General features: G+C 41.4%; 1 protein-coding gene across 1 annotated transcript in view; it reads left to right on the forward strand.

Moving 5' to 3' along the window:
- Window positions 1–297: 297 nt before the first annotated feature.
- LOC111970409 (protein bicaudal D homolog 2-like) overlaps window positions 298–12,154 on the forward strand; it is a 41,461-nt gene continuing 29,604 nt past the window's right edge. The window contains exon 1 of the mRNA XM_023997118.2: window positions 298–835. Coding sequence (XP_023852886.1) covers window positions 596–835 — 240 coding nt within the window. The 5' untranslated portion in view covers window positions 298–595. The remainder of the gene's footprint in view (window positions 836–12,154) is intronic.

The following is a 12,154-nucleotide window of genomic DNA, read 5'->3' on the forward strand; positions in this document are numbered from 1 at the left end:
TAATAACTCGATCATAACTGTACTGCAGTATCGTTTTAAATCCCTAGATGGCAGTCTTGTTAAATAATCCGTGTTTCCAGGGGACTGTGGGCCTGTAGGGGTTACCATTGACAGTAGGGTTTAACCATATGTTTCTTCCATAGACCGCGTTTAAGCGCTACGGCTCATCAACTCCCGAAGGACCATGGTAGTTGAAGTCCATATGCTAAACAGTGGGCGTAGTCTTTCATCAAATCGTAATGGGGGAAAAACTACATCTCCCATGGCGCACAATTGTAGACCTGAAACGCACCGTATTCCAAATCGACGATCTCCGTTTATTTAATTTCCTCTAGTGGCATGACGTAGGTGGGGGAGGAAGATAGAGATCGACTATGGAACGAGCTGAAGATGCAATCTTATAACGGTACCGGCTGATAGATAGCTGAACTTTTTGTTCACATCAAAAAAAGTGGAGGTCCCGACGAGACAGACAAAAACACAGCCATGCAGTTCAAATACAGAAGGCACTGATTTATTTGTATAGGATATTTTTCTGTGCTCCTTCAAGGGCTGGGTCCGTTATCGCTGTTGTTGGCGGAACCGGCTGGCCAAGATGTCTGTGGAGGAACAGGAATATCCCGAGGCGACTCTGGTGGCAGAGGCCGGGCCGCAGTGGTTTCGGGCGGAATTAGAGCGCCTATCCCGGGAGCTGAGCGAGACGACTCATGAGAAGATCCAGGCGGCGGAATACGGGCTGGCGGTGCTCGAAGAGAAGCAACAACTCAAACAGCGTTATGACGAGTTGGAGACCGAGTTCGAGACTGTTCGGCAGGAACTCGACCAACTGAAGGAGGTAGAGTGAGGTCACAACATTCCATTGCTACAAATGTGTTCAATTTACTGTCMAAGCGCGGGTGTATTGTAACCGTTAACGGATACATTGTTTCTAACAAAGAGCAAATTAGGCACGTAGCCTACGTTTCTCATTCGATTCAGGCAGTGCTATGTTGCTTTGTTTCGAAAGTTTTTAATTAAATTCAGCTGTGATGTTGTTATAACCTAATCCTCAACACTTTATAGCCCACCCAGAATGCTCTCTGAACGATTGAATACGTTTGCTTGTTGACTCAAGTGGTAAACAAACACCACAAAGTTGTATTAGAAGTTACTTAGCCTACTTTGAWAACAACATTAAAGTTGGCCTAGTGTGATAAAARACAATGTTCAAAAAGACAGMACACTAACTTTAGGCAAGAGGGCAGATGTTTTCGGATGTATACAAACACACATGTGAAATGTGTGTCAAAATGTTATGTGTGAAAATATGRGTGCTATTTGAATATCTTTGTTAAAGTTATCATCTCTGCTTGACATTTATCAGCAGCAGCCTTCACAAGTCCCAACATGCTGTTGGTGTGACAGTGGAAATTGTTCTGGTGAAAGCAGTAAGTACTATATTTAAGCTAGTCAGGCTCATGCTGGCTCTGTCTCTGCTAGATAAGGGTTTCCCTCCCTYTGGCTTCTCAAATGGGAGAGAACAGCAACCAGGTTGTTTGGCAGTTTTTGATCAGCTCTGCCCTTATGCTTTAGCCTTTTTTCAGAGAGACAATGGCCTCTATCTTGTGGACATACTCCTATGTGTTACAGAAGAATCCTGTTGCAGTTGCTCCCTGCTTCATAGGAGCTAATACCCATTGTTAAACAGGGCTGTACTCAATTGCCTCAATAACTAAATTGAGTCATTCTGTCTCTTGTGAGTCCAGAGGCCTTTCTAGGTCCAGCCCATATCCTTACAACGTTTAAGGGGATTTTAGTTACCCTGAAGCATGTGAATCCCTCTCAATCGCTTGCAGTATACTGAAGTAAACAGTTAGACTATGTCTTATATCTAAGAAAGAACATTCTCACAGAATTCTGACTATGGTGCTCTAGCAGAATGACAGCAAGCTCAGCCACACAACACAACTGGCTATCATGCTAACTTCACTAGCATTGTTTATGTTTACCTGATTATTTCTGTCTCTATCAAGAATAGCTAGTTTCTGTTGTCATTCATTTCAAGCATATTGATGGTAAATCCACTCCACTGAGCTCAGCCTCACTTTTGAACTTCATTGTGTGAGAGACAAAGAAGGGGAATGAAAGGACATGAGTTCCCAGGCCAAGCATCAAGCATATGTGTCCCTTGTACGGTGCCTTCAGAAAGTATTCATACCACTTGAATTCAAAATTGATTAAATATATTATTTTCACACCCATCTACACACAATACCCCATAATGATAAAGTGAAAATATGTTGTTGGAATGTATCTCATTCACATACTATCTCATTCACATACTGTGAATAATCACACCCCTGAGTATTGTAGAAGCACCTTTGGCAGTGATTACAGATTACAGATTACAACGGATTACAGCAGTGATTACAGATTACAACTGATTACAGCAGTGATTACAGCGGTGAGTCTTCAAACTCAGTAACATGTTCAGGTCTGGCCATGGATTTTCAAGTAGATTTAAGTAAAAACTGTAACTCAGCAAATCAGGAACATTYACTGTCTTCTTGGTAAGCACCTCCAGTTTAGGTTTGGCCTTGTGTTTAGGTTATTGTCTTGTTGAAAGATTAATTAACCTCCCAATGTCTGGTGGAAAGCAGACTGAACCAGATTTTCCTCTAGGATTTTGCCTGTGTTTAGCTCCATTCTGTWAAWTTTTTTCATAAACAAACTCCCCAGTTCTTAAAGATTACAAGCATACCCATAACATGCCATCAAGGACAACAACCACCCGATCCACTGCCCATAACATGCCTAGTGGTTAGAGCGTTGGGCCAGTAACCGAAAGGTTGCTAGATCGTTCTGCCCCTGAACAAGGCAGTTAACACACTGTTCCTATGCCATCATTGTAAATAAGAATTCGTTTTTTACTGACTTGCCTAGTTAAATAAAGGTTAAATAAAAATACAAAAATAAAACATGATTCAGCCACCACTATGCTTGAAAATATGGAGAGTTGTACTCAGTAATGTGTTGTATTGGATTTGCCCCAAACATAACACTTTTGTATYCAGGAAAAAAAGTTGCTTTGCCACTGTAAGGGGTGCGTAACCGGTGGCAGGGAAGTCAGACGCAGGAGAGCAGAACTTGGTAATAGCCCGAGCAGTTTAATAGCAAAACCCACGRCATAAAAATAACAAGACATTTGGGTACAAAACCCRTCGTGCACCAATCAACACGTGCATAAGCACTTACAATAAACAATCCCACACAAAGACATGGGGGGGAACAGAGGGTTAAATACGCCGACCGCCGAGCGCCGCCCGAACAAGGAGAGGACCCGACTTCGGCGGAAGTCGTGACAGCCACATTTTTTTGCAGTATTACTTTAGTGCATTGTTGAAAACAGGGTGCATCTTTTGTAAAAAAAAAAATCTGTACAGGCTTCCTTCTTTTCACTCTGTCAATTAGGTTAATATTGTGGAGTGACTACAATGTTGTTCATCCATCCTCAGTTTTCTCCTATCACAACCATTAAACTCTGTATCGGTTTTAAAGTCACCATTGGCCTCATGGTGAAATCCCTGAGTGCTTTCCTTAATCTCCAGCAACGGAGTTAGGAAGGATGCCTGTGTCTTTGTAGGTATTGATATACCATCCAAAGTGTAATTAATAACTTCACCATGCTCAAAGTAATATTCACTGTCTTATTTTTTTTTTTACCCATCTACCAATCGGTGCCCTTCTTTGCGAGGCATTTGAAAACATCCCTGGTCTTTTTGGTTGAATCTGTTTTTGAAATTCACTGCTCGAAATGACTTTACAGATAATTGTATGTGTGAGGTACAGAGATAAGGTAGTCATTCACAAATCATGTTAAACACAATTATTGCACACAGAGTGAGTCTGTGGGGGTGAATACTTAGGAGTTGAATACTTAATTATTGACTCAAGACATTTCAGCTTTTCATTTTGTATTAACTTATAAACATTTCTAAAAACATAATACCACTTTGAAATTAYGGGGTATTGTGTGTAGGTCAATGATAAAAAAAATCTAAGRCTGTAACACAATAATATGTGGAAAAAGTAAATGGGTGTGAATACTTTCTGAAGGCACTGTATTTTATTGTATTGTATTGTACATGTGTACCCCAACACACACACACACACACACACACACACACACACACCACACCAACCACAACCCCCCACACACACACACACACACACACACACACACACACACACACACACACACACACACACACACACACACACACACACACACACACACACACACACACACACACACACACACACACAACCTCTATCACTCCAGTATCCCTGCTCGTTGTAAATGTGGTGTTGGAACTGACCCTGTATATAGCTTCCTTCTTCTCGTGTTCTTATTTTTATTTGTTTTTTGTTTTTGTTCTACCTTATGTTATTTTTAGTACTATATTGATCTTTTGTTGGGTTTAGAGCTGGCAAGAAAGGCATTTCACTGTACATGTGCATGTGATATTAAAACTTGAAACACAGAGCCACACACAGCCATACACAGCCACACACAGCCACAGGACAACTATGTTATTTCTTATAGAGACACTTAATTGATTGGGTCAGTCATTGTTTGATTCAGTCATTGTTTGGATCCGTCATTGTTTGGTTCAGTTATTGTTTGGGTAATCCATTCAACTGTATGGCGCCGGCGGATAGGGCTGCCGTGCTTCTAGCTCTTAGGAAACKTTGCGGTATTTCKTTTTTTATGTGTTMTTTTTTACATTATTAGCCCAGAAAAGTTTTGGTGTTATTACATACAGCCCGAGATAACTTTTGGATATCAGAGCGGCGGAAACTCACCAGCATTACCAGCATTACAATCAGGAAAACAACTTTCCCGAATTGGATCCTTTGTTTGTACCCCCCAGGGCAATTGAACTGATTCCAGAGGCTGAGCCAAAACACCACCRGTGGAAAAGAGGCACTCGGAGTGGTCTTCTAGTCCGACTCAGGAGGCGCGCACACCACCCACCGCTTCCGAATATATTACTTGCTAAAGTTCAGTCTCTGGATAATAAAGTTGACAAGTTCAGGGCGAGGATTTCCTTCCAGAGAGACATCAGGGATTGCAACATACTCTGTTTCACGGAAACGTGGCTCTCTMGGGATATACTGTCTGAGTCCGTACAGCCAGTTGGGTTCTCAATTCATTGCGCAGATGGGAATAAATACCTCTCTGAGAAGAAGAAGGGCTGGGGTGTATGTTTCATGATTAACTACTCATGGTGGGATGGTGATAACATACAGGAACGCTCAAAACKGAAAGCGCGAACCATCACATTTAACCATTGCAATTTGACTGGGAATATGGCCGAATATAAACAGTGTAGTTATTCCCTCCGCAAGGCAATCGAACAGGCAAAATGTCAGTATAGAGACAAAGTGGAGTCGCAATTCAACATCTCAGACACGAGACGTATGTGGCAGGGTTAACAGACAATCACGGACTACAAAGGGAAAACCAGACATGTCGCAGACACCAGCGTCTTGTTTCCGGACAAGCTAAACGCCTTCTTCAACCGCTTTGAGGATAACACAGTGCCACCGACGCGGCCGCTACCAAGGCCTGTGGGCTCTCCTTCTCCGTGGCCAATGTGAATAAGACATTTAAGCATGTTAACCCTCACAAGGCTGCTGGCCCAGATGGCATCCCTGGCTGCGTCCTCAGAGCATGTGCAGACTAGCTGGCCAGAGTGTTTACAGATATATTCAATCTCTACCTATCACAGGCTACTGTCCCAACATGCTTCAAGATGTCCACCATTGTTCCCGTACCCAAGAAAGCAAAGGTAACTGAATGAAATGACTATCGCCCCTTAGCACTCACTTCTGTCATCATGAAGTGCTTTGAGAAACTATTCAAGGATCACCTCTACCTTACCTGCCACCCTAGGATCACCTCTACCTTACCTGCCACCCTAGACCCACTTCAATTAGCTTACCGCCCCAATAGATCCACAGACGATGCAATCGCACTGCACACTGCCCTATCCCATCTGGACAAGAAGAATAMCTATGTAAGAATGCTGTTCATTGACTATAGCTCAAGAACATAGTACCCTCCAAGCTTATCATTAAGTTTGAGGCCATGGGACTGAACCCTGCCCTGTCCATCTGGGTCCTGGACTTCCTGACGGGCCGACCCCAGGTGGTGAAGGTAGGAAACAAAACCTCCACTTCGCTGATCTTCAAAACACTGGGGCCCCACGAGGATGCCCCACGAGGATGCGTGCCCTCCTGTACTCCATGTTCACCCATGACTGCATGGCCATGCACGCTTCCAACTCAATCATCAAGTTTGCAGACAACACAACAGTAGTAGGCCTGATTACCAACAATGACGAGACAGCCTACAGGGAGGAGGTGAGGGGCCTGGGAGTGTGGTGGCAGGAAAATAACCTCTCACCCATTGTCAAAAAATTAAGGTGCTGATCGTGGACTACATGTAACAGCAGAGGGAGCACTCTTCTATCTAAAATTGACGGGACCACAGTGGACTAGGTGAAAAGCATCAAGTTCCTCGGCGTACTCATCACTGACGATCTGAAATTGTCCACTCACACAGACAGTGTGGTGAAGAAGGTGCAACAACGCCTCTTCAACCTCAGGAGGCTGAAGAAATTTGGCTTGGCACCTAAAAGCCTCACAAACTTTTACAGATGCACAACTGAGAGCATCCTGTCAGGCTGACTGTCGATGCAGTTGCCTGGTACGGCAAATGCACCGCCTGCAACCGCAAGGCTCTCCAGAGGGTGGTGCGGTCTGCCCAACGCATCACTGGGGGCAAACTAACTGCCCTCCAGGACACAAAAAGATCATCAAGGACAACAACCACCGATCTACTGGCTGTTCACCCCGCTATCATCCAGAAGGCGAGGTCAGTACATGTGCATCAAAGCTGGGACCGAGAGACTGAAAAACAGCTTCTATCTCAAGGCCATCAGACTGTTAAATATCCATCACTAGCACATTAGAGGTTGCTGCCCTATATCTATAGACTTGAAATCACTGGCCACTTTAAAAATGGAACCCTAGTCACTTTAATAATGTTTACATATTTTGCATTACTCATCTCATATGTAGAACTGCATTCTAACCTATTCTACTGTATTGCTCTGACATTGCTTGTCCAAATATTTATATGTTCTTAATTCCATTCCTTTACTTTAGATTTGTGTGTATTGTTGTCAAATTTTTGGATATTACTTGTTAGATATTATTGCACTGTTGCAGCTAGAAACACAAGCATTTTGCTACACCCRCAATAACATCTGCTGAGCACGGGTATGTGACAAATAAAATGTGATTTAATTGATAATATTTTGTAAACAGTCCTAAAAAAGGTCTAAATYTCCCACTGGGTTCTAAGATGGTTCATCCCTATCTCTCTCTGAGGAAGGTTTGTGGACTGGACCTAGGAGTATTGCGTGTTCCGAAACTCGGAAGTTTAGTTATTTGTGCTAGAGCTCCCTATTGGTTGATTCTAGTATTCAAGTGAAAAACTCAGAGCTCAACTAGTTTCCAAGTCGGACATTTAGAGTTTCCTAGTTCCCACTAGCACGTGAACGCTGCATATGCTCGGAGCAGGGGGGGAGTAAGACTTGGGGGATTAGTAGTAGAGGTCGACCGATTAATCGGAATGGCCGATTAATTAGGGCGGAAATCGGTAATTTGGACACCGATTTGGCCGATTTTTATTATTTGTAGACTTTTTTTTACACCTTTATTTAACTACGCAAGCAGTTAAGAACACATTCTTATTTTTCAATGACGGCCTAGGAACGGTGGGTTAACTGCCTTGTTCAGGGGCAGAACGACAGATTTTTACCTTGTCAGCTCGGGGATTCAATCTTGCAACCTTACAGTTAACTAGTCCAACGCTCTAACCACCTGCTTTACTACATTGCACTCCACGAGGAGCCTGCCTGTTATGCGAATGCAGTAAGAAGCCAAGTAAGTTGCTAGCTAGCATTAAACTTATCTTATAAAAAACAATCAATCATCATAATCACTAGTTAACTACACATGGTTGATGATATTACTAGTTTATCTATCGTGTCCTGCGTTGCAAATAATCGATGCAGTGCGCATTCGCGAAAAAGGACTGTCGTTGTTCCAACGTGTACCTAACCATAAACATCAATGCCTTTCTTAAAATCAATACACAAGTATATATTTTTAAACCTGCATATTTAGTTAATATTGCCTGCTAACATTAATTATTTTTAACTAGGGAAATGTGTCACTTCTCTTGCAACAGAGTCAGGGTGTATGCAGCAGTTTGCGCCGCCTGGCTCATTGCGAACTGTGTGAAGACTATTTCTTCCTAACAAAGACAGCCAACTTTGCCAAACGGGGATGATTTAACAAAAGCGCATTTGCGAAAAAAGCACAATCGTTGCACGACTGTACCTAACCATAAACATCAATGCCTTTCTTAAAATCAATACACAGAAGTATATATTTTTAAACCTGCATATTTAGCTAAAAGAAATCCAGGTTAGCAGGCAATATTAACCAGGAGAAATTGTGTCACTTCTCTTGCGTTCATTGCACGCAGAGTCAGGGTATATGCAAAGTTTGGGCCGCCTGGCTCGTTGCGAACTAATTTGCCAGAATTTTACGTAATTATGACATAACATTGAAGGTTGTGCAATGTAACAGGAATAGTTAGACTTATGGATGCCACCCGTTAGATAAAATACGGAACAGTTCCGTATTTCACTGAAAGAATAAACGTTTTGTTTTCGAGATGATAGTTTCCGGATTTGACCATATTAATACCTAGGCTCATATTTCTGTGTATTATTATGTTATAATTAAGTCTATGATTTGATAGAGCAGTCTAACTGAGCGATGGTAGGCAGCAGCAGGCTCGTAAGCATTCATTCAAACAGCACTTTCGTGCGTTTTGCCAGCAGCTCTTCGCAATGCTTCAAGCATTGCGTTTTTTATGACTTCAAGCCTATCAACTCCGAGATTAGGCTGGTGTAACTGATGTGAAATGGCTAGCTAGTTAGCGGGGTGCGCACTAATATCGTTTCAAACGTCACTCGCTCTGAGACTTGGAGTAGTTGTTCCCCTTGCTCTGCATGGTAACGCTGCTTCGAGGGTGGCTGTTGTCGATGTGTTCCTGGTTCGAGCCCAGGTAGGAGCAGGAGAGGGACGGAAGCTATACTGTTACACTGGCAATACTAAAGTGCCTATAAGAACATCCAATAGTCAAAGGTTAATGAAATACAAATCGTATAGAGAGAAATAGTCCTATAATTCCTATAATAACTACAACCTAAAACTTCTTACCTGGGAATATTGAAGACTCATGTTAAAAGGAACCAYCAGCTTTCATATGTTCTCATGTTCTGAGCAAGGAACTTAAACGTTAGCTTTCTTACATGGCACATATTGCACTTTTACTTTCTTCTCCAGCACTTTGTTTTTGCATTATTTAAACCAAATTGAACATGTTTCGTTATTTATTTGAGGCTAAATTTATTTTATTGATGTATTATATTCAGTTAAAATAAGTGTTCATTCAGTATTGTTGTAATTGCCATTATTACAAATACATTTTAAAAAATCGGCCGATTAATCGGTATCGGCTTTTTTGGTCCTCCAATAATCGGTAGCGGTATCAGCGTTGAAAAATCATAATCGGTCGACCTCTAATTAGTAGTATCATTGAGAAAGGATATATTTTTCTTCTCAGTAGCTAGGACTAGCATCAGAGAGTATTGGGCCACCATTAAACTCATATCTCTACTGATTGAACTACATCAGAATGAAAATATATGTATTTATTCAGATAGCCCTACGTTCGCTACATACTCCGAGTTGTTGTTTGTAAAAACAGACATAGGAGTTTGAGAAAGAGAGAGAGGCATCAGATGGGATAGGTATAACCAAGGCAAGCTAGTAGGCTCACCACATTCCTGTTACACACATTCTCACACTAACACCCTCTTATTCATGGAATTCTCAGGTCAGCAAAACCTTAGCTTAGTTAACACAGTAATTACATGTTTATTTGCTGACCTTTACGTGAACCGCTTACAGTACATCCGTGTGGGATTGTCTGTTCCTGTGAAGCCGACGTCGCACACACATGCACACACACACACACACACACACTGAGCGCTTGTTACATACATGGACATGGGGTCAGACAGAGGCTTAGACACAGGTGGAGGTAGTTAACACTAAGCTCCTCATGTCCACGACGGGCCTCCCGCCTCGCTTCAACTCTACTGCGCCAAACACACTTCAGGAACTATTAGACAGTGCAAAAACAGGCCTAGCGTTCGTCCAACYAGGATTTCTGGAAAACCTGGGAGTTTTGGGAAAGTTACTTTTGCAACCCTACCAGAAACTATGGTACAGTGCAACAACAGTCCTCTAATCAATGACAATCCTTTTATGTTTATATGTATTTCCTTTTGGCCTTATTCTTTAATCAATTATCACATATCTGATCTGGAGTCCATCACATGACATGTCAGAGAGTGTCCAAAAAAGCAACACAGGAGTGACATACTGTAGATCTGATCTCAAGAACAGGTGATTGTATGAAAATGACTGTCTGTATTTTGTCCACTGAAGGCATGTGGCCTATAATTATGTGAAAGTCTGTATTGTAATTATGACTTATAGTTCACTACAGTTAAACAACAGTGTTGTCATAGTTCCTCAGGGAGAGGGGGCTGTATACAGTAGCACTGTTTGTTCAGTAAGGCCTCTTCTGTTCATCAGTAAATTATGTTATGTTTAATGCACAAATGTAATAATTTCATTCATAATTTGAACTTGTATGTCATTATTTGAAACGGAAATGAATGCAAATTGCATTTTTCTGTTGTTGTGACACTCCCTTCTAATGCAGCCTGTGATCATCATAGAGGGGATCAGAAGGCACGTCCATGCTCCASAGAGTAGCTCATTGCCAAAACGGTTCAAATGCTAGAGCCAAATTCATAGGAAGAAAATAAATTCAACATGCCACATTGGCTTCAGAAACCTTCTGCTGGCTTCAGAAGTTTCTGTTTACCACAGTGAGTGTTTGATTCTATCTGTTCTCCTATACCTTTCCTGTCAGGATAAGGACCAGGATGTTGTCTCTGGTTTTGAATCTAAATTTAAAGAACTCAATTTGAAAACTGAATCTGTATGTATTTTAGAAGTTGAATATAGGAAACTTTGGTAACACTTTACTTGACTGTCATAATATGTCATAACGGCTGACATAACTTGTCAAAACCTGTAATAATATGGTCAAAACACTGTCATGACACATATTTAGACCTGATGTGACATGTAATGCATTATTTCATGGCTGGTTATGACACCAACATAAGAGTGTCAAAACCCACAAAACCTACCACACAAGACAGAACATTCCATTACACCATAGCCTWCTTGTCAACAGTAAGTTTGTTATATTTTTTTTMATTGACCATATTAAATTATCATTGTAATTGCACACACAGTTATATCAGACATGCAGCTACCCCAATGCACTTTTGCTGTTGTCTAGGATGAATGCAGGAGCAGATTTCAGGAGCAGGACAAGACACCCTATTTTTGACTGATGATTGACATAAGGGCATGTACAGTACTTGATAGGCCTATCTGGCTTATATGTTTATGATGATCATAATGCTTCTTGACAGTGTCATAAAGTGTATTTTCTTAGTCCAAGTAAAGTGACACAGGATGGTCATAATGCTTCATGACAGTGTCATAAAGTGTATTTTCCTTTATTTAAAATAAGATGGGGAAAAACATGACTGTGAAGAATGAATTACAACAACAATAAAGGACTTAAGAAACCAATTTTCAAACAAAAGGAAACTTATGTTCAGTTGAAGTCGGAAGTTTACATACATTTAGGTTGGAGTCATTAAAACTAGTTTTTCAACCACTCCACAAATTTCTTGTTAACAAACTATAGTTTTGGCAAGTCGGTTAGTACATCTACTTTGTGCATGACACAAGTCATTTTTCCAACAATTGTTTACGGACAGATTATTTCACTTATAATTCACTATATAATTCCAGTGGGTCAGAAGTTTACATACACTAAGTTGACTGTGCCTTTAAACAGCTTGGAAAT

Source organism: Salvelinus sp. IW2-2015, linkage group LG11 (assembly GCF_002910315.2).
Source record: "Salvelinus sp. IW2-2015 linkage group LG11, ASM291031v2, whole genome shotgun sequence".
In the NCBI taxonomy this organism is placed as follows: Eukaryota; Metazoa; Chordata; class Actinopteri; order Salmoniformes; family Salmonidae; genus Salvelinus; species Salvelinus sp. IW2-2015.